This window comes from Anopheles ziemanni, chromosome 2 (assembly GCF_943734765.1).
Source record: "Anopheles ziemanni chromosome 2, idAnoZiCoDA_A2_x.2, whole genome shotgun sequence".
NCBI lineage: Eukaryota > Metazoa > Arthropoda > Insecta > Diptera > Culicidae > Anopheles > Anopheles ziemanni.
This window is the reverse complement of record NC_080705.1, coordinates 61084407-61106365: the sequence shown is the minus strand read 5'-3', so window position 1 is coordinate 61106365 and position 21959 is coordinate 61084407. Positions and strand designations below refer to the sequence as shown.

Genomic DNA, 21959 nt, shown 5'->3' with positions numbered 1-21959 from the left:
ATCGCGTCTGCCTAACAACATATTGCTTGTTTTTCTATTTCTATTATCAGATGTAGCGGTGTTATCGAGTTTTAGTAAACTTTATCTAACCGGTACACTGTTATCAGCTAACTTGGACTAGCCAAGAGTTAACCAGTTCGGTATATATTTTATCAAGAAAAAAAAAACAATCAAAATCGAACGATAATTTCTTCCTTCGGTTTCCGGTGCAGATCAGGCACGGTGCAATCTTCCGCCGCATAACCTACTGGCAGCAACACCAGCAGTTTCTCGTTCGGTGGACGTTCCAGAAGGTTTCTTAAGGCTGGCCCACAGTTCAACGGCGTTGTAACCAGCGAACTCAACCCGGCACTCTGCAGCGCGCAGAGCAATATTCCGGTTGCAATCGAGGTCGATATTTCGTTGTAGTAATGCTGTTTCTTGCCACCATCCGTCTTGTACCCGTACGTTTGCTTGAAGATCAGTATCAAATGTGGCGCCTCCGTAAGATACTCTTTAATGTGATTAGTGCGAATTGGCCGCAGGTCAGTGACCCACTGCTTCGCCATACGTTGCGTGTAGTTGATCAGTTCCTCCGCTTCGATGATTTCGCGGATGCTTTGCTTAACCGAACTGTCCGACACTAGGCAAAATGTCCACGGTTCCGTGTGTGCTCCACTTGGTCCAGTCCCTGCGGCCTGGATGCATCGCTCGACAATGGCTGTGTCTACAGGCCGACGGCTAAACTGCCGCACGCTGCGCCGGTCATTCAGGATCTCATAAAAACGGTTGGCTGCCTCAAGCGGATCCTTTTCGAGGGTAACGGTAGCGCCAACGTACGGAACGTGCGGCTTTTCTTCCAAAGCCGGCAAGGGATCGTAGTCGGCCTGCTCAAGTTCTTATAGAAAAAAATATCGTATCAATCGTTCAAAAACAAGACTGATGATCAGTTATAGACTTGGCCACGTTAACTTACCACCAACGTATTCCATGCCATCCAGTTTGGCCCCATTGCCTACTGCAGGAGAACCGTCTCTCGGCGAAGATGTTATCCTGAGCTGCTTTTTGCTTCCGTAACGATGCTTATCATACAACGATATGGCCAAATATAGGCCCACCAATACGGGAAAGATGTAGTTCCAATAGGTTACCAAAGCCGAGGTGCTAAGGAACCAGTCCACCATATCCTCGAGATAGGAAGCCATGATTTTCGTTTAAACTTGGAACTCTACTAGGCGAACAAACTAAACTGTACGACACCGGTTTACGAACTGACTGCTGATATGTATGTACCTGGCAAGTTCCATCGAGAATCTCAGACCAACCATTATCATCCACATCCATGCCACACACCTCACCGCGCTTTTGCATCTTTTTTGCGCTTGCAATATCTTATCTTTTTTCTATTCGCTTGCTGCTGCCATTCGTGTTTGGATTTACAGCGCGCATTTGGTGATAGAGGTTGCGCTTGAACCAAGTTAGAGCGTCTCTGGGACAAGGCCACGACCGTTAGTACCACGTTTGACCATGGCGGGCCAAGCCCTAGAGGTACGGGGGTGTCATAACCTTTATTCCTACGTGTGCAACTGAAGGCGGTGAATGAAATGATAGACTTGCATGTGCATACACGCAGTAATTTGTAGTTCTTGAATCTTGCCAGAGCCCCATTCACCGTTTAACGGTTGGTGGAGAGGGAGCGGAGGCACCCATTGGTTGGATGCATTTGCATTATGTAAGGCAAAAGTAATAGATCGAAATGCAACCTGCACTGCCATCTGCTATCTTATGTAGAGTATTCCTGGCGCAAACGATCAGAATATTAATTTCCACTAAACTTTTGTGAATATGATAAAACATCGTGGAATAATCTTTAGCATTGTATGGTTGACAAACTGTGTGATCTTTTTTTCGAACACCGCCACAGCAAAAAGAATCAAAACATACAGTATATACGACGAGTGAACTGAGTGAGTACATGACAGCAAGGTCGTTTCGAGAGTCGTCAAATAATTGTATATTATTCTACCTGAAATGTTGATCACTTTGGTCAGTTCACCGTTCGGTTTCACACTCGTTCTCAAGTTTAAAATTCGTGCTTTAATCCATATTAAACTAAAAGTTATTTCATCAAACGTAAATACTTGGTAGGTTAAACTGTAGTTGTTAGTGATGGCATGGGCGCTTAGTTCGTCTTGATATCGCGGATTTGTCTGTGAAGTTCGCTCGGCCTTTTCCAATCGCGGTGCAAAAAAGATTCCCAAAGAATAAACGAGGACAACGCACACACTTGCACTGTGTTGTTATTCGAATTCGTATGACTAGAGTGTGCGTGCAGTGTGTGCGAAAAGGATGTAGTATGCCTCAATGCTAAGCAGGACAAGGTGAGCGACAGAATTATATTTTGATACCTACTGGTACGTCTCTCTCGTTTTCTCTTCCGTTATATCCCTTGTGCAAGAGTGAGACATGTATACTCGCCTCTAAAAACTTACACAAATCTTGTCAGTTGTCAAAGCGAACTTTGTAACGCCATCTTGGACAGTTCGGTTTTCAGTTTTCTAAAGAAAGTGTTAAAATGCGCCGCTGATACTACAAAGCAGGAAAATTTTTAGCAAAGAATATAATTTCTGTGCCTATCGTTTGTTATTGTAATGATCGGTTAGGAAAATGTGCGCTGTAAAGTGAAATCGCCCGGAGGTAGATTTCTTGAACGCGAAATGCTCTCCACCTTTATAGATTCTCGGTAAAGTGCTTCTCGCGAGTGATTAGTTTAACTTTCATTCAATTATAGTCTGTTAACTATTCATCAAGTGAATAAACGTTTCGTGGTGTACTATGAAGAAAATAATGTTGATAAAATTCACTCCCGTTTCGTGCATTCAATGGAAGTACGGGACACCATTAGGATACCGAAGATTTGCCAACGAAGCCATCTTCTGCTACGTTTGTTTATGTGTGTAACGGTCGTTCGAGGAAATCGATCTGCAACCTTCTAAGTTTTTCTTCAGAAAGTAGTGAAAATTTGCTGACAAAATAGTGCCGAATTAGGAGCTGGAAAATCATTGTGCGAATGTTGAATTTTTCCTTTTGTGAAGGGGCATCAGGATAAAATGTAGAATATTATTTTGCTCCTGCTCCTTTTTGGAAAGGGTTTTCCATAACCCGTTCGGGTCAAGCTTGCCAGTGCACTTATCTAGTTCATTCAAACTTATTGGTATCGTTGACCGATTGATAAGCTCTATTTATGCCTTAATATATCTTACAATACAATTTGCTTTCTTGTAGATTGTTTCTAGCTGCAAACAAGAATAGCAAGCCAGGTATTTTTTTTCAACCCTCGAAGGTAAAGAAATCCCACTAGATGGAATAAATTGGTTAACTGCGATGATGAAATACCGATGCGAGTTGAACGTGATCTTTCGGATGCCATTCGTTCAGGTTAATTTCTCTTATTGCACCCGCGGTACTTTTGGCCATATCGAATATATGGTGGTAGGTAACACATCATTGGTGTATGGGTGAATGCATTTCGATGGTATATGTCATGCATAAAGTGCAATCGTCCCGTAGAAGCATTTTCACGGGAATATGAAAAAGATTCCAAAATACTCCAAATCTCGCTATCATTATAGGATGCAGATGCAAATAATATTATTTATTATATATTTTTAGCAAATAAAGGAAGCTTCATTGAAACGGTGAAGAAAGGAGCAATTTAAAATACATGCTCCAATGCACACACGCTGATCACCGAAGAGGACGTTCGGTTTCGACGGGTGAAATTATATGCAAAATCAAAAGGTTGACCGGCTTTACTAACCCACGCCAACAATGGCACAATTGTTGCAGTTCTATGCTCACCACTATCGGCCCAATAGGTTGCATGCCGTGCAAAAAGAGGACTCTTTCACTCGCGATGCTCTGTTGTTTGATCAGCGCGAAAATAGCAGCATATGTGTCTCTTGGTAACAGCGCTACCGTATTGGTGTGCTGCCAGACTAACACACAGCAAACCCGCACATGTCCACTCCGCGCAACCTGCTGTTTTCGGGTGCTGCAGCGGAAAACTGCCCACCACTCGCGGTTCGTCGCGTTTGAGGGATGTTTCCTCTCTGTTGCTGCCTTCCAACCACCTCTCGGACCCACCTTTGTTTTTCCACCCTCCGGTTCCTGTTTGTAACCCTAGACCATTTAATCAGTGTTTGTGGGAATTCCGCGAGAGGTATACCGTTACACCGCGCGCGGTTCTCGCGACACACTGTATGCGAGCAAGCGAGAAAAACGAACCCCTAGAGAGAGGATGCCAAGAGTTTTCAGTAGTAGTAAGCGAGATTTTACTCCTTCGGCTGCGATACCGCGATGTGTGTGCGACGAGGGTACAGGAAAACATGTTCCATTCAGTCAGAGACTAGCGAAAGCGGTCGGAATTTCTGCGATGCTCGGTAGTTGTAGATGCGCGCAGTACCGCCACGGACGGATTTCCCCGTAGAAGACACTCTAGTTTCCCAAAAAAAAGAAAAGTTCTTTTGTTTTGCTTTGCTTAATCACAGTTGTGAGAAGAGGTTGGCTTAAGTTGATAGTCGGTAGCAGCACACGTAAAAAATAATATCCTACCAGAAAACTTGTGGTTGAGTCACGAGTCATGCTGATCGTGTAGTGCGTAAGAAATTCGGCATAACTCCTAATCTTTCGTATGTTTCCTCTAGTTTGCCGATATTCAGATAGAGTGTGAAAAAGCGCGCTGTGTGGTGCTTTGTTCGAACGTGGTTTTGGTGCGCAAAAGGAAAGGGCAGCAAACGCGCTTGGTGAACACAATGCCTTGCCATCGTGGCGCGAACGTGAAACAACTTGACGAAAGAAACCGTACGCAACAGTGTCCGTCGACGTCCCATTCGTGATAGAAGCAAGCAGCAGTAGAGGAAGTGAGGGAAAGTGGTGTGTGTCCTCGTTCGCCGCGAGGGGGCCAAACTGAAACGGTGCGTGCGGGGAAATTGGTTTCTTCGTGTTCCGTAGTGTGATCATCTCGTGCATAAAAGAAGAAACAAACATTTAAAAATCGTACCCAAATTGTTGTGGTTGCTATTGGTTACATATTGCCGAGAAGTGTTCGGATATCCGCTGTCCGGACGGCGGATCATTCCGATACATCCCGATTACTAACTGAGAATCATCATGCGGCCAAAAAGTCGTACGCGTGCTGGTGCCATTGCCACTAAGCCGCCAGCCCCATCTGGTAGGATTGCGGAACCGGAAAAGAGTTTATGTGAAAATTTTCGTGCCCTCGATGTGCCGATGCGTCCGGAAGGAAGGGCCCGAGGAGGAGGAGGAAAAGTACGTGCGGCAGCAGCTACGCGCAAAGGGCTCTCGGAATCCATCCATCCGGCGCTGCTGGTGGAGCATGTTGTCGCCGACAAGATTCAGCAACTGCAGCGACAACCCCAACAACCCGCGATGGTTGCACGAGGTGCTGCTGCCGGTGGTAGCCAAGGGACCAAGTACCGGCCGATGGCCATGGTACGACCAACGCAGCTGGTGATCGATACGGACGGAAGCAGTGACGAGGAAGAACAACAGTCGGTCCAAGAGGATGAAGAGCTCGGTGGAGATGTTGACTGCGTGGACGAAGAGCATAATGATGAACAGGCAGAGGAGGTGGATGAGGAGGAAGAGCAGGGTGACGAGGAGGAGGAGGCGGACGAGGAAGAGGAACTCGTGAATCCTTCCTCGAAGCGAAGAACGGCACGCCGAACGGCCGACACCACATCGTCGCTCCAAGCCAACGAGGATGAAGACGAGGAGGATGAGCTGGATGATGACATGGATGGTGTGGAGGCTGGGCCGGACGATGCTTTGGATAACTGGCCAGTTGAAGATGAGGAAGACGGAGAGGATGGTGGCGAGGAGGAGGAAGTTGTGGAGGACTGTGAGGAGGTAGAGGAGGAAGAGTACGAGCAAGGACAAGGTGAAGAGTATGCAACGGTCGAAGGTGAAGAAGACGATGACTACTACTATACCAACGGGATGGAACAGGAAGACGAGGAGCAAGAGGAAGGCATTATTGAAGTGGACGATGAAGAAGATGCTAATGAATTTGCTGAACATGACGAGGAGGACGAGGACGACGATGTGCAGGAGGTGATCGATGTAGAGGAGCACGAGGATGCGCAACTCCTCAAGATAAAATACATGAACCAGCATGCGACAGGGGGTAGACAGCATCAGTGGAACGGTGGTACGGCCAGTGGCAGCGGCATGGGAGCCACCAATAACAATACAATCAACGGCAAGCATGTTCCGCAGCAAGATCAGGACGTTATCTACACCGGCACCAGAACCAACGCGCCAGACGATCGGGACCGGGACCAGGAGATGATCAGAATTACCACGATCAATACCAAAGGTGAGTAAAGTAATTTCGCTTTAAGGTTAATGTTAGAAGGTGCTGGCATTGTGGAGCGATTGATAACAGTTGTTTTTTATTTGTACTGATTCTTAATCAGTAATCAATTACTATAAATTTCAATCACATGCTTAAAACAATCAACATTTCTTTGCAAATCTTTTAAATTTTTTGGAAAATTGCCGAGGGTTTATTTTGAGTTTTCCGTTCGCCAATCTTAACGGAATGTTTTTCACTAGACTTCACAAGAATGGCTCCAAGTTATAACTATACTCAAAATTAATTGGATTTTTCTCAGTCGAAATCAAACTGGTTTTAAAACCAATTCTTACGAGTACATGGCCATTTGCTAGCAAAATAGGAATCGGGATTCTTGGCATAATTGGTGTCGATGCTAAACTATCATAAAAGTTCTTAAACGCTAAACATTATTTTTGCCTTTCATTTGTCCGATCTCCTGGTCTTCGCGTCTAAATAACGTAATTGTATAGTGGGCCCCAAAAGTTATGATTTACGCAGTAGAAATGAGCTCAACGTCCCAAAATCGGTGAACCTGTCCTCTAACCTGCATATGAATCCGTGGATGGAAGTGCGCATTACCCCTGGCGGTGTTGGTTGGACAAAACGATGATGAAGGTGCTGATGCGAGCAGTGTAGATTCGAGCTAAAGGGAACAGGCTGACAATGTTCTTGGAGGCTCGTAGTATTCAAAGCCATTCAGAGGAATACTCCCCCACGGTAGTATTGACTCACTTACTCGCTCGGTAGTTTGAAGAAATAAAATTGACTTTGACCTCGATATGACTTTTTTTTTATAAAAATAAACCACACATCGTTGCAGAATGAGATGTGTATTTGTGCGCGTGATGAAGGTTAGAAAATAATGTCCGTGCCTTGGTGTACTTATTTCCACATGTTAAACAGAACAGAATTATCGGCAATTTACGATACGGCTTTGAGACTTTAAAGCAAGTCCCTTTTCGCCTTTTAAGTTTAATATATTGTTGTCGGAAGTTTTTTAAGCATTATGACATTGAAATTTGTTTCATCTTTGATGGTTGATGGTTGATTTCAAATTCATGTTTGATTGTAACAATTCTACAGAAAAAGTTGTTTCACGTGAATCGTTTATCATTTTACATTTCGCTACCTATAAGAAAATATGAAAAAAGGTCATAATAGTAGCTCGACTAGAGATAAACGCACACCAAGCAATGTTTGCTGCCAACAAATACTACTAGTAGCACAGTTTACACGACGCAAATGCACTAAACAAATGCACTAACATTTCACACAGCTACACTCGTCGTGAGAGGCGCCTTCTTCTCTTGGAAACTGCAGCCAGCTGTCAAACTTCACCGACAGCATACACGCATACACACGCCTGTTGTGTTATTCCGAGAGAAGAGATTCGTTACTATTGATCTAGTAACGCATTTCGCGGTAGTGTTTATGCTGCGCGTATACAACTACAATCGCGCCAGGCGGGGCTAGCAGCGTCACTGCAACGTGATTTAAAAGAAAAACAACATCGGATCCAACATAATCGTACATGTGTGCGCATGTGAGCGAGAGGTAAAGCCGGTGCTGTGAGTGAGAAAGCTGCGGGAATTTGTGCTGGGTTTTGCTTTTTCAAGTTTTCTTGGCGTTGGAATTCGTTTCTTAACCCTTCACAACACCCTCCGCTAAATGTATGGGTGTGCGGGAGCAAAACCAAAGAAGAAGAAAGTGGTTGGAAAGATTTATAAAAATAACAGTTATTTTCACTTTAAAATTCACTTGGGAGCAAATTATGTTCACCATTTCCAAGCCCCCGGCCTACCCAGATGTCCGTCATCGTGGCCTCTTTCTGTTGGATTATGGCTTCGGTTGTATCGTTCCGCCCGTCCGTGGCCAACCCCTACGGGTACCGCTAGTTTCCGTGGGCCAACACAATGTTGCGGTATTTTTATTATTTTGTTCTTTATGTGCTTCTGACTTTCAACATTGCTTTAGTTGTTTTGGTTGTTTCTTCAGGCTCACGTTTTCTTGACAAAATGGAGCAAGATCTAAGGAGAAACTTGTGTATGCCATTTACTTTTGCTTTGCAGGTGTTTTGTGAGTGTAATGCAACGTGTTTTGCAAAACAACGAACACGTTGATGATCTATTTTTTTTTTCGATGGGCTAGCATCGCGAAGGTTTTCTCAGGAGTTTGCGCTTATTTTAAAAGCGACACAAGTTAGGAAAAATTGTGGCGTGTTGTCTTTGATCTTTGCAACCTCCGTACAATAGATCAGAAATAGTAATTTATTGATCTTTGTGCTCCGTGCAACACGACTCGGGGTGGATCATATTCTGAAACAACTCAAGTATTAGTATTAGAACATCTCTGATATTCTGGTTTATAAAATGTGGGAAATAAATACGATGTAAAATTATTAACGCAAACGTTTGCTAAGGAGAGAAATACTACTTAAAAAATGTAGTACTGTAGAAAATAAGAATGTCGATAGTAACACATTTTTGATTCACACATCTTACTATCAGCGCCAACTCCCGTACATGATAGTAAACACTACTGTAAAAGGTTCATAGATTAGGTGACACTTCCCTTCCCCTTGGCAAACTGTCACCACCGATCTCAAGTCGTCACCTTCGTGTGCATAATTTTGTTGTTCATTGACCTTAAGTTTTTCGGCCTTCGGCTAAACGGTTCGATCAGGCAGAAGTTTTTGTCCGTCGACCAAAGCCGTCGAGGTGTCTCTGGGGTCATCGCCAGGCTACAACATTGTATTGTGCACATCACCCAGCGCGTTTAACGTATGTTGTGGTGGCCTTTAATCATAAATGTTGACTGTAAGGCAATGTGCCGTCGAATCGAAATCGCGGTTTTGGATGTGGCAAGCAACTGATAACGATAAAAGTAGTGGTGACCATGCTTTGTTTTGATAGACAAGAAGGCTTATGCAGATTGTATTTGATAAATTCTTTGCTTGGTTTGAAACTATCCGTTTGGTTTAAGGTTGCTAAAGAATATAATGTTTAACCCATTTAACCGTAGTGGGATTCCCCACCAAGAGGTTTTATGTTTTTTTTTTTTTAATTTAGATTGTACGATCGATTAATCCGTCGCCATTTCGCTGTTTTCATTATCAATATTGAAACTTTAATTAAGAAGAACAAATCCCCCTCATATCATTGTTTATTATGTTGCCGGAAATTTTTTTTCGAAAAGCTTAATAAAATCTTGCTCTTAGGCAACATCTGCTATTGACTTACTAATATAGAAATAAAAAAATCAAATAATTTTACATTGCATTTATTTCCCACATTTTGTAAACCAGAATATCAGAGTTGTTCTAATACTAATTAGAACTTGAGTTGTTTCAGAATATGATCCACCCCGAGTCGACTATACGCTTTGTTATGTAGCAATTTTGGAACATAAACTTTCGAGACGTTCGTCTAGACAGCATGTCGTAGGCGATAGGGACGTTATGGTTTGCAGAATTATATTTCTTCGAAGCAGTCCATCCAGCACCGAAGGGAAACCTTTTTAAGAGCTTACTCTCTTGTCTGGAAAACTTAGTGCTCGCTGTGTCGGTGCATTTCGATAAAGGGTGGTAGCTAAAGGTGTACGATATTGGGAGAGTAGCATGTGGACGGTGGTGGTGATGAGCCAGACAACCTTCGTCAAGGTTGTTGGGATGCTCGTTTAAACCCGGGGTATGTCTGATTGTGGGCAACCGGGCACAGGGGTTAATGTCGGTGTGCTCTGTCGTCTCCCAGGTCAAGATTAGCACAACCCGATCGGCAGACACCAACACATCGCCATCCAAAAAAGTAGCCTTTACCCTAAGGGCAACTAAAATGCGACGAGGGAGGAACATTAAAGGAAAAAATCAGAGCGATTTCAGGTCATCTTTCTACAGCGGTGAAAACCATGACCACCGGCAAGTGAATCTCGTGCGGCAAAGGCCTGGCCTTTTTGCGTCTGTGAAGTCTTTGCTACCTTTCGAAACTAACCTTGTCTAGACGTTTTTAGCTTTTCTATCTGTGAATATAGACGTCTCATTCGGTAAAGAGTATTTCGTACTCTTCTTAAGTTGGTTCCCTTTAAGTTCACCCCAGCCATGTGGACCTAGACAACAAAGAGGAGGAAAAATATGTGGAACTGGATGTATATAAAATATTAATTGAAATAATTTGCTTTCTATAGAATTTGTCGAAAATTGCTTGCTTTTTTTTCTACCAATGAATCTGCTACATGCGTTTAGAGACGAGAGAAGCCACCTTGGCTCGAAGTCTTTATAATGTTGAATTTTATAAATGTGAACAACTCCCCTACATGCGTTTGGAGCGAAATTCGCTGTAGGGAGCGCTTATTCGATGCAGATGGTGGAAATTATCTTTTACCATTGGAAACATGTCGCAGTGAGCTGTGATAAAGGGTGCAAATCTGACCGTGGGGTATCGCAAGGTATCTAAAAATATCCCGTCGATGGAACAGACAAAATCTGCTGCCATTTGTGCGGTTTGCGTATACGAGGCCCCATGCATCCGTAGTCCGCCGTTACTTGCTGCTTTGGTTGCTTTATTTGGTTGTTTTTTTTTCGTTTCCTCCTTTTTCTGTTCATTGCAGGAGTTTCGATGCAGCTCTGTAACTCATATTTGTGTATTTTAGTGGCTTAGTGGTCGTTTACTAGAGGTAGTAAACAGCCGCATTTGTGTATGCGTGTGTGAAGCTTTCGCATTTTCGCAGCAATTGCAAGACGCATAAAGAAACGCCGATTTTGCAGCTATGCAAGATTTTATTCGAAATGTCGGGAATGTATTAGTAGTAGTAATTTTTATTTTCAAGTTCAGTTCAAACACAGTTCTTCTTTATAGTAGTTTACGTACAAAGGAAAGCTTTTGTTACTGCTATTGCTTGCGTTTTTATTTACACATACATTTACGTCCTTATATCAGCAGAAAGATTATTAAATCCTTTGATCAATTTCAAATGGGTAGCAATTAGAGTTGTATAATTTCGATTCAGATTCATGAATGAATCTTTGCTTCGTTTTGGAGATTCACGAATATTGTGAAGAGAGATTCCTGAATCCTAAATATCCAATAATGTTAAAAGAACAGAAAAGTAAAGACCAAAAACAGGAGAGGGACATCGTTTTTTGCTACCTTGATCCACGTCAATGAAAGAATCATGAAGATTCGTGGAAGATTCATGAAGATGATGCATTATGATTTCGAAAGATTCATCAATGTTTTGAGTTTCGAATTCCAAAAGAATCATGAATCAATCTGAATCAATCTTAGGTTTAGCAAAGATTCATATGAATGAAACATACATAAGACTAGGTGGAATTACTAGGTGCAATGCATACTTTTGATGGTGGCCCGTGAATCGAAGACACTTTGAGCCATACGGTAAGGTCGGGCGGAAACAAGACAATCGAAAACATATTCTACCAAGGCTTTAAAAGTGGAAATTAACAATGATAAAGCATTATCAAAGTATACCAAAAATATTTATGATTAAAGTATACCAAAGCGAGAAATATAAGTGATGAATAATATCGATGTTCATTTTTCCGGTCTTAGCTATTTACTCCCGGGGTAAGGGGCCTCCCGCATCTGCATACTCTACGCAAGAACAGAACAAAACAAGTTATTATTGCCACCTCCAGTTACAAGTCGTCTATCAGGTTCGTCTGCCTATCAGCGGCAGATGAGTGAGTATGCTGGGTTGGTACACGTTTCAAGAAGGAAAACAACGATTCCATTCCGGTTGCTACTAGTTTTCTGTCCATCTTAAAGTGCGTCATTGAAAACAAATCGACCATATTGTCTCCACGACGACAACGCGTTCAAGCTTTAAAGTCCATCTCTATTAGCCCCCTATTTTGACATATAATTTAAAGAAATCCACAGCTGTGCGCAATGGGTGCGGAATTAAAAACAAACCCGCTTATTTCACCACGTCAATGCACCACACTTCCTTCCGGTTTGTGAAAAAATAACGCTTTTACTCTCGTTGCTTTCACCACTCCTTTTCGTATGGGCTCGCCTCAAATGAAAGTAAAATTTTCTTCCTTCCTTTTTTTTGCATTAAAAAAGATGAAACTGTTGAAAAAGCTGGTGCTATTTTATCATTTCCTGGTTGTATAAAAATGAAGTTTTTTTTGTGGATAAAATCGCATGTGTTTGAGAACATTTTTATAAAAATGAAAAAAAAAATTAAAGGTATCCCACCATTCAGTTCTTTCCATTCCATTGCATTTTTGTTTCGTCCAAGGTATTTGCTATCTTTGCGAACGTTGGTCATCTTCTAACTTTCACTTTCTTACCGCCGTCACTTGCGCTCTCCGTGGATAATCTTTCGGCCACTGTCGAAAGTCGCTGTGAAGCACAAATATACGTTTTCTTTACGTTGCGGCCTGGATGAAGGCACAGTTTTGCATAACTACCCACAACATCGCGACCCAGGAGGTGGCGTAGTGGCGGTTACACATCGGTCGTTTGAATCTTTTCTGTTTGTCTAACTTTTTTATTCGACCTTCATGAACCCCTGGGCACGGGAAAGCAAATAATACGGCTGGGCGCAAAACGGGGGTTTAAAAATAAAAGAGAAAACCAGAACGTGACATAGCGAAACGGTGAATTTGTGTAATGTTGTGATGGGAGGGAACGGAAAAAAGAGAGCTTAACGTTTAACGATGCCGAGTTTATACTATTGCGATGCGCCATTTTATACTATTCGCATAGACGAAGATGGTCGAATATGACAAGTGATCCATCTTCTTTAAATAATATTTTCCTGGAACGTAGTCCACCGTCAGCCAGCGCAGATCATTCTTCATGTAACACCATGTAACGTCTGTTCTGCTTTGACGGCTAGTCTACCCCGAAGTTGTTTTGATCGCACAACGGAACACCGACGCCCCGCCGCCTGGTCCACCCCATTGCATTCCAGGAATTCAAACCGGAATTCCCTGCGGTTGTGTGTGTGTGTGGTCAATACACACAGAAACACTCGTAACGCCGGGTGGGGGTTGGTCGGTGTATATAGTATTTGCCACTGAGAAGGGTGGCGCTACAGGTGTTTTTTGTTTGTTTGCTTCAACCCCGACGGCTCGCACGCACACTGCTCTGCACTGCAACATTGCCGCCTGTGACGGTGTGCGACCCAACAACGTTGGGCAATGAAAAGCAATGAGAAAATGTCTATCTCCCTTCGTTCGTTCGGCGGAAAATGTTTTTGCGTGGCGCTTTTCCAACAGAAAACAACAACCGTCTCTATCGGCGGAAGCAAGGGAAGTTGGCGAGGTTATGTAAAGAGGGTAGAGTTTTACCGCTCCATCGCAAACATGTACGCTGCTGCCCCTCTCCCATTCATGTGCTCTGTATTTTCCTCTAGTTCTAGGAAGTAACAGTTCTTGAACGAAAACGTCTCTTTAAATTTTCCATTCGATTATTGTAGCGATTATTTTTTCTGTTTTGTTTTGCTTTTACCGTATTGTGAGCCGGAACATTTAGTGCATTTTTTTAAATCCCCCTTTTTATTGTGTATTGTTTAAAGCAACAGGCAAAGGTTGTTTTGACGAAAAATGTTGTAATCATTTCCCCAAATGTTTTCTTTTTCCCGCACCGATAAGTGTGCCAATACTGCGTAACGAAATATGGTTTGTTATAATACATGCGCGCAGCTCGGTTACCTTGAGTGCATTTAGTGCAACCTTCAATGAAACTAATGGTCTGTAGTGTTGTTTTGTGGCGGTGTGGGGTGGTTGTGTGACGGCACGTTTTTGTGGTTGTATGTGCACCAATGTTCCTACTACTACTACTACTACTACTACCATTACTGTTACTAGCACCACCGTAAAGCCGGTGGAGACACACCAAAGGTGGTCGAAGAGCAGAAAAGTAGGTCATCAAATCATGTTTCTTCTCACTGCGCCCACCGAAACATCGTGTTGCCCGCCTCTCGAAGCACATCTGAAAGCCAACATTCATCCAATTCTTCCTTTGCTCACACTCTCGCTCTCAATCACAGTTTTAATGCACAGTCATTTTGTCCGGTTTCGTTCCGTTTGACACACTGTAGGCCGGCCAATAAAATGTGCCACACCGGCATGCAGCCAGTTTACTTTTCGAGTCCGTTAGAGGAATTCCAACTGATCGGGAAAATTGTCATGCTGGCTATTGAACACTAGCGTTTGTCTTAAAAAAATGTTCGAAATCGATTGGTGCCGTGATACCGTTCTTTGTTGAGGATCTGAAAACTCAATTTCGTTAATATTTACTTTTAAATCTCGTATTTTAATTAAACACTAGAATCGAAATAGCGGTTATTTTAACATTTTCGTTTTCATTATCTCGAAAATGGCTGAATTTTTTTTTTAAACAAAACAGGGGTTTTCTTATAATCAAACAAACTTGACCCGGTCTATTACGGATTTAAAAAATCTTTAAAAATTAGGAAGTTAGAAGAGCGGTCAAAAATACCGTTAAAAAGCTTTCGAGCAAAATTCCAAAACAATGTATACAAGAGTTAAACGTTACGAGCACCAACTGTTTTGTATTGTAGTGTGTGAAAAACAATACTATTGTAATCAATATCTATTGTCTGTCCAATATGGTTTTAGGGAGTCAACTAACCCAATTCAACTAACCTAACCTTTTTCCAAATCAAACCAAACTAATTCCTGAATTTTTACCCTTGCCTCTTTCATTCACAGTTCAACTATGCGAAGAAGACAAGGTTAGTCTAAACGACTTCCAGCTGCTGAAAGTGCTTGGAACTGGAGGTAAGAGGCGTTTATTCCCCGCTCTGTGCCTCTCGAAGGATCCCCGTTTCTAACGTTATTTTCTCGGTTTTTCACAGCATACGGCACGGTCTTCCTGGTGCGAAAGCTTACCGGTATCGACAGGAATAAAATCTACGCCATGAAGGTGCTTCGGAAGTGTGTCGTGATTCTCAAGGAAAAGACGGCGGAGCACACGCGAACCGAGCGTCAGGTAAGGCATCGAAGTCTTATTCATTCCGGTGCATATGCAAAAGGGGAAATAGATCGTCAAGAACGTGCACAAATGCTTACACAATTTAAACCAATCGCACAGAGCCAGCGTAAAATCGCACGTCCCATTCGAAGGCCTCATCTTTGTGGGAAGCCTTTTTTTGGATGGAAATTTTGTATTTTTTCTTCTCTCTGGAGTGCTTCAAGTTTACCTTCGTGATCGTGTGTAGACTTGCCCGATCGGAATGGTTGGAATGTGTTTTTGTGGAGCGCACATTTCGTGCGATTAACTTTCTCTGGTAAAATGGGTTACGTGAGTGTTCCCGGATGAAGTAAAGGAAGGAAACTAAAAAGTGAATCGGGTGGAGCTTGTACATCGTGATGACGACGTAACAGGATGGATTTGATGGAAGGTCCGGGCAGAAGGCCTTACAGTTAGTGTGGTTTTTACGAACAATATTATACTTACTTTAAGCATTTGTATAAAATCCGTCATATTAAGTTAAAATTTGTACTCTGTTTATTTCTAGATATTAGAGGCAATAATAGATGCGCCATTCCTGGCCACAATGCACTACGCCTTCCAGACCGACTCGAAGCTGTACGTTGTGCTCGACTTCGTGATTGGCGGTGAGCTTTTCACGCATCTTTTCAAGCGAGAAAGCTTTACAGAGGATGAAGTAAGGATCTACATCGCCGAAATCGTCGTTGCCATCGAGCAGCTGCACAAGGTGAGCTTGAAAAACAGGCGAAATGAGTGAATCTCACAACTAACAAACTTGTCCCCCCTCTTCCATCTATGCACAGCTGGGAATCCTGTACCGCGATATCAAGCTGGAGAATATACTGATCGATGCGGACGGGCACATCGTGCTGACCGACTTTGGCCTTTCGCGTGAGCTGCTACACGAGAAGGAACGTGCGCACAGCTTCTGCGGCACGATCGAGTACATGGCGCCGGAAATCGTAAAGTCGCGCAATAAGGACGGCCACGACACGTCCGTCGACTGGTGGTCGGTTGGCGTGCTCACGTACGAGCTGCTGACCGGCGTCTCGCCGTTCCACAACGACGATGGCCAGCAAGAGATCTCCCGGCGCATCATGGAGGACGAGGCAAACATCCCGCTCCGTTTGTCGGATGCAGCGACCGACTTCATTCGCAAGCTGCTGACGAAGGACCCGAGGAAGCGCCTCGGCAGCGGCAAGCAGGACGCGAACGAGCTAAAGATGCACCCGTTCTTGCGGGAGACCAAGTGGGACCTGCTCGTTGCGAAGCAAGTGGCGGCACCGTTCAAACCCGTCGTCGCAAGCGAAACCGACACGACGTACTTCAGCGAGGAGTTCACGCAGCAGGAATCGGTTGATAAACCTTGCTCGCCACCAATGAACGGCCATCGGTTATTTAGAGGTGAGTTTTGCTTGCTAAGTAACGCCGTAGGGCATGTTTCCGAGCAAGATAAATGCGAAAAATTGAACCGTGTCCAATATATTTCCATGTACAGTTACCATACTTTCTATATATTTTTCTTAACATTTTACTGTGTTTACAGATGCAATTGAAAGTTTTGTTTGATTATTATCACTCTATGTTCGTCTATAATGAAAGATGAAAATGTTCCAGGTTGAGATGAAGAAAAAAAGATCTTAGAAGAAACGCAATCATACACTATTTTAAGAATATTTAAGAATCCTGGAACACATAATTTGTGTATCGAACCACTAAAATGTATAGTAGGATTTACTGGATTGATGACCAAAACAGGTCCACCCCGAAGTCGTTCATGTAGTCCTGTGAAAGACGTCAGGGATCTAAATTGTCAAAAATCGAAAATAATTTAACTGACTTTTTAATCCAGACTCTGTCCTCCCAATTTACTAGACCTCAATCCAATGAATTATTTTAGGTGGCCATATTTTTTCTTATTCTAATGCCATAATCCTTCGAATGTGAGACAAAATGTCGATGGAAGCCTTGTGTGTCGCATGAAACGGGTTTGAAAAACGTTTGAACTTGGTAAAACATTGACTGGAGTATTATTTCAAAACGATATGTGCTGTAATTGAACTATAAAATTATTTGCTTTCATTGTTTTTAGTACCAAAAAATCCGACGTTGTGTTATGAAACAATTTGTTTGACAATATATTGGACAGCGTGTAGATTGTTGAAGTTAAAATCATCAGTACTTTTCAAACCACAATGGTGTTAACACATCTTCTCTGTTTGATTATTTCTTTTAGGATACTCATTTGTTTCGCCCAAGCTGTTGTCATGTAAAGTTTACGATCGCAACAAGTTTGTGCCAATTCACAACACGCGGCCGCAGGAGAATTTAATTCGAAAAAATGCCTCGAAGGTAAGAGGTCTATAAATTGTTTCCCGCTCTCGTGTACCCATTGCTGTAAACCACACTACTTCTTGTCTTTCGCGCAGCTATACTCGGAATTCTTCAAGAAGTACGAACTGACGGGGGATCAAGCGATCGGTGTCGGCACGTACTCAGTCTGCCTCAAGTGCCGGCCGGTGCGCCTCGGAAGCTTCGACCAGCAGGGAACCATCTACGCCGTGAAGGTGCTGTTCAATCACGCGGAAACGGCGGGATACGCACAGCGCGAAGCAGTTGCACTGCGCCTTTGCCAGGGTCACCCGAACGTAGTGCGGTTCGTCGAACTGATCGAGGATCGGCACTACGTCTACATCGTGCTCGAGCTGGTCGACGGAGGCGAGCTGCTGCAGTACATTAACGACTGTCCGGAGCGTCTGACCGAGGCCCAGGTGCGGCCACTCTTCCATCAGCTAGTCGACGCAGTTGCGTTCATCCATCGATGCGGGTTTGCCCACCGGGACCTGAAGCCTGAGAACGTCCTCCTGGAACGGGGCGGAAAGCGAGGTTCGGTGCGGTTACGAGTGATAGATTTTGGCTTTGCCCAGGCATTGAACGGCGAGGCATCGGACCGGATAGCATCGTGGGAACCAGCCGGAACACTAGGGTACGTTGCGCCGGAAGTGGTGCAGTCTTCGGCTTCGTCGTCCGTGCAGCCGTATGCGCTAGAGGCCGCCGATCTATGGTCACTCGGTGTCATCCTCTATACGATGCTCTCCGGTCAGCCACCTTTCATTCCGCAGAACTTTGTTGGGCACGACAATCTGGCGTCGACGGCGAAGCAGACCGAAATCATTACCAGCAACATTCGACGCGGCTTGTTCGACCTCAGCACCAGCACGTGGCACGGCGTCAGTGACGGTGCGCAGGATCTCGTGCGCTCTCTGCTGACGGTTAACCCCGAACGACGTATCACGATGCAGGAGCTACAGGACCACAACTGGTTGCTACAGCAGAAAGACGCCTCGGACATCATTCCCGTGTCGAGCTCGTCGCAACGACACGGAACGAGAAAACCGTTCGAACAACTACGCCAGGCCGTGCGTAACACGTTCGACGCATTTAAGAAGGCGGAGGAGAAGGGCTTCCGGCTGCAGGGAGAAGTACCGCCCCGGTTAAAGCTTGCGACGACGGCCCCGGAGAACAACAGCTACAAACCGATGACCACCACCACAGTGCCTAACCATAGCAGCAGCAGCAGCAGCAATCGGAAAAACGGCGATCGACCAGCAACTAAAACACACCACCAACCCTCCACCACTGCCGTCTCGGGCAAGCGGACGACCACCGTTCCGGAGGTGTCATCGACAAAATCGATCGAATCACAGTACAGCAGCTCGATTGAGGAGAGCACTTCGAGCGGGATCGGTCGGAGTAAGAGCAGTAAAAGCTCGCTATCGCTCTCCGGCAGCCCAATGCGTGACCGGAATTTGTCCAATGGCTCATGCGTGGTCATTCTTGATGATGAAGATGAGGAAGAGCAATCGCCGGTACACGTCGAAATCAAAACTCCGACGACAGATGTTGTTACCCCAATTTGTGATTTGGTGGTTACGCCACTCCCGAAGGTTTCAGCGGACGCGGTTTTAACGTCTCAGCCGGAGCAGCAACAATCCCACAGCCAGAACCTGAAGACACACAAGGAATCGGGTGAGGAGGTGACCGCACTACCAGAGGAACAGGAGGAGACTGACGAAATCGTGGTGGACGTTGAGGACGACGAAGCAAACGTTCGAACGACCAATGAAGAAACGCAACAACCGGACGAGCTGGTTACAGAAAGTAGCAGTACGGAAGAATTGACCGCCACAGAGGAAAGCAACAATAATGAGGTGGTTGTAGTGATGGAGGAGGTCACGACGGAAAAGGAGCAAAAATACCGGATACCAGAGGAGGAAATGGAGGCGTGTACACTGGTATCTAGCCAAATGGAAATGGAGTATCAACATAACCTCACCGAGGAATGTAGCGACGAAAGGACGATGGTTGCAAATGATAATGCGGATATTACCGAAGGTGAAACGTTGAGTGCCGCGGAACCTTCGGAGGAAAACGGCATTAGCATACCACTGGAAACACAAGGCGAGGGTGAGATAGTCGTAGGCCCGTACGTGATATCGTTGCACGTGCCCCAGGAGAAGATCGTCAACCAGCGGCCACGCATGAAAGTTCGCTTCGAGGATGCTCGAAAATCGGTCAGTCGACGGCGATCGAAAAACACTTCGCCACCTCGCTACGGAGCAGCAGCCGATGGCGTGCGGGATTGGAGGCGTTTAGTGGACCTATCGCCCGAAGGCATGGTTAAGAAGGAGCCAGAATTTCGGTCCTGTCGAGACTACGAGATGTTCGCCTTTGTCTGCTACGATACCGAACGTCGGCTTCCTCGACCGGACGGTAGCCCCGGCCCCAGCGATGACCCTAACGATGACGCCGCCGGAATGCTGCTAGGCTTCGACGAGTGGGAGGCCGACGGCCCGTTTGCTGGCTTCAGTGAAGAAGAGTGCTATCGATTCTTTGGCTACTACGAATGGGAGTTAGCGATCAAGCATGGGAAACGGCGAAAACGGCAACCACAGCTGCCGGAACGCATTACCAAACGGCGGAGAGAAATATCGTGTTACGAAGAGCTCGAAAATCGCCCCAAACGTCAGTGTACCAACTACGCGTACTACGGTGACAGCAAGCGGACGATGCGTACGTTGGCTCGAATGAAGCAGGAGGAAGAAAAGTACCCACCCATGGAAATCTTAAGCATTCAGATTAAGCAGGAACGTGATTGGTAAATTTGAGGTGCAGACGAATGGGATGGGATTAAGACGAACGGCGGGAAAGTATGGAATAGTGTAGTGGGGTGGGGTGTTGGGGGGGGGGGGGGAGGTGTATTTCCTAGGGGGGATAGCTTAAAGTGTTTAGGAGGGCGCTATTAATCCTATTTATTTAATCCTAAAATCAACTTTCCAGCTGTATTTTTGTAGCAAAGTTCCAAAGGTTTGTTCATTGTACTCCTCTCCGCCACATCGTCGACTGTGGTCAAATTGGGGGGGGCTTTTACAATTAATGTGTGACAGGATGTATCCCATAGGGTCATAGGGCTCCATAGGACGAATGTATCTGGGAGCATTTGTTATATTCGGCACATATATGCAGCTCGCTAACCGTTTCGTTAGTTTACACACCGTTTTTAGTACGATTTTTAATTATTTTTCTGCCCCTTATGTTCATCAAGAGAATTTTGATTGAACATTTTGCGTGAGGACAACATTTGTTTACGTGTGTGAATTAGATAAAGGAAAAGGATAGAATTATATTCTTTATTAGAGAGTGTCGGTTTGTATATGTATATATATATCTATATATATGTATATGAAGATGTACGGACCACTCCGCTATCAGCGGGGAATTTTTATTGTACAGACACTGAACTGTACGAACTTGGTTCGAAAGCATTCGTCATCTCAAAATAATGCAGTACACTATTTAAAGAAAAGGTACAATTTGTCAAACTTAAAATCTCCGTGAGAATGAATTTTTAACTTTATTTTATTACCATTTGGAAATGGAACCCGAACGGACGATTGGAACTGGAATGGTTTCAATCAATAACTTTTCGTGTTTTTCTTTCGTTCAATCAGACCGTTTTTGTAACTGACAAATTAAGAAACCTGCCCCGCGGATTCCGTAGTGATGAAAGCAAGCTTGCAGCATAGTTGTTCAATTGAAACGTTGGTCGAAGAAATGCAACAATAAAAGTGCACTTAATATTTAGCAGGAAATGGAAAATGTATCCTTCTCGACATTTTATTCCGTGGCACATCATCCTTGGCATGAACGTGACTTCCAACAGAACAACATGATGAATCTCATCTCATCCGCTTGGAAAAAAGTGTCACCCAACCATAGGGTGGTTAACAAACAATTGTGGACACGGGGAGATTGGTTTTTGCTTTGTGTATGGAAAAAGTAATAACAAAATAAGTAAGAATCAATTCATTACGGATGCCATGATGGTTATTAAATGATGGGCTCCGAGAGCCTTTGGGAGGAGAGTATTCAAACAGTAAACCAGTACCAAAGTACGACACGCAAGTTTATCGTTGAGTTTACCTTGAGCAAAGGACCACCACCATCATACACACAAGGGGGTGGTAGGGCAATTAGTTTCGGTAAAGGTACTTGAGGGACACTAATATTATTGT

The 21959-nt window shown here is 44.3% G+C and overlaps 2 protein-coding genes across 2 annotated transcripts; one reads left to right on the top strand and one right to left on the bottom strand.

Annotated features, from left to right (window-relative positions):
• Positions 1-170: 170 nt before the first annotated feature.
• On the bottom strand, positions 171-1184 carry LOC131281818 (iodotyrosine deiodinase). The gene is made up of 2 exons (XM_058311172.1): positions 956-1184; positions 171-877 (listed from the first exon to the last, which is right to left on the bottom strand). The coding sequence occupies exons 1-2, from the start codon at positions 1182-1184 to the stop codon at positions 171-173; spliced, it is 936 nt and encodes a 311-aa protein (XP_058167155.1).
• A 3967-nt stretch (positions 1185-5151) lies between these two features.
• On the top strand, positions 5152-20597 carry LOC131293998 (uncharacterized). The gene is made up of 7 exons (XM_058322047.1): positions 5152-6379; positions 15102-15170; positions 15248-15381; positions 15911-16111; positions 16188-16788; positions 17621-17736; positions 17814-20597. The coding sequence occupies exons 1-7, from the start codon at positions 5152-5154 to the stop codon at positions 20544-20546; spliced, it is 5082 nt and encodes a 1693-aa protein (XP_058178030.1). The 3' UTR covers positions 20547-20597.
• Positions 20598-21959: the final 1362 nt, after the last annotated feature.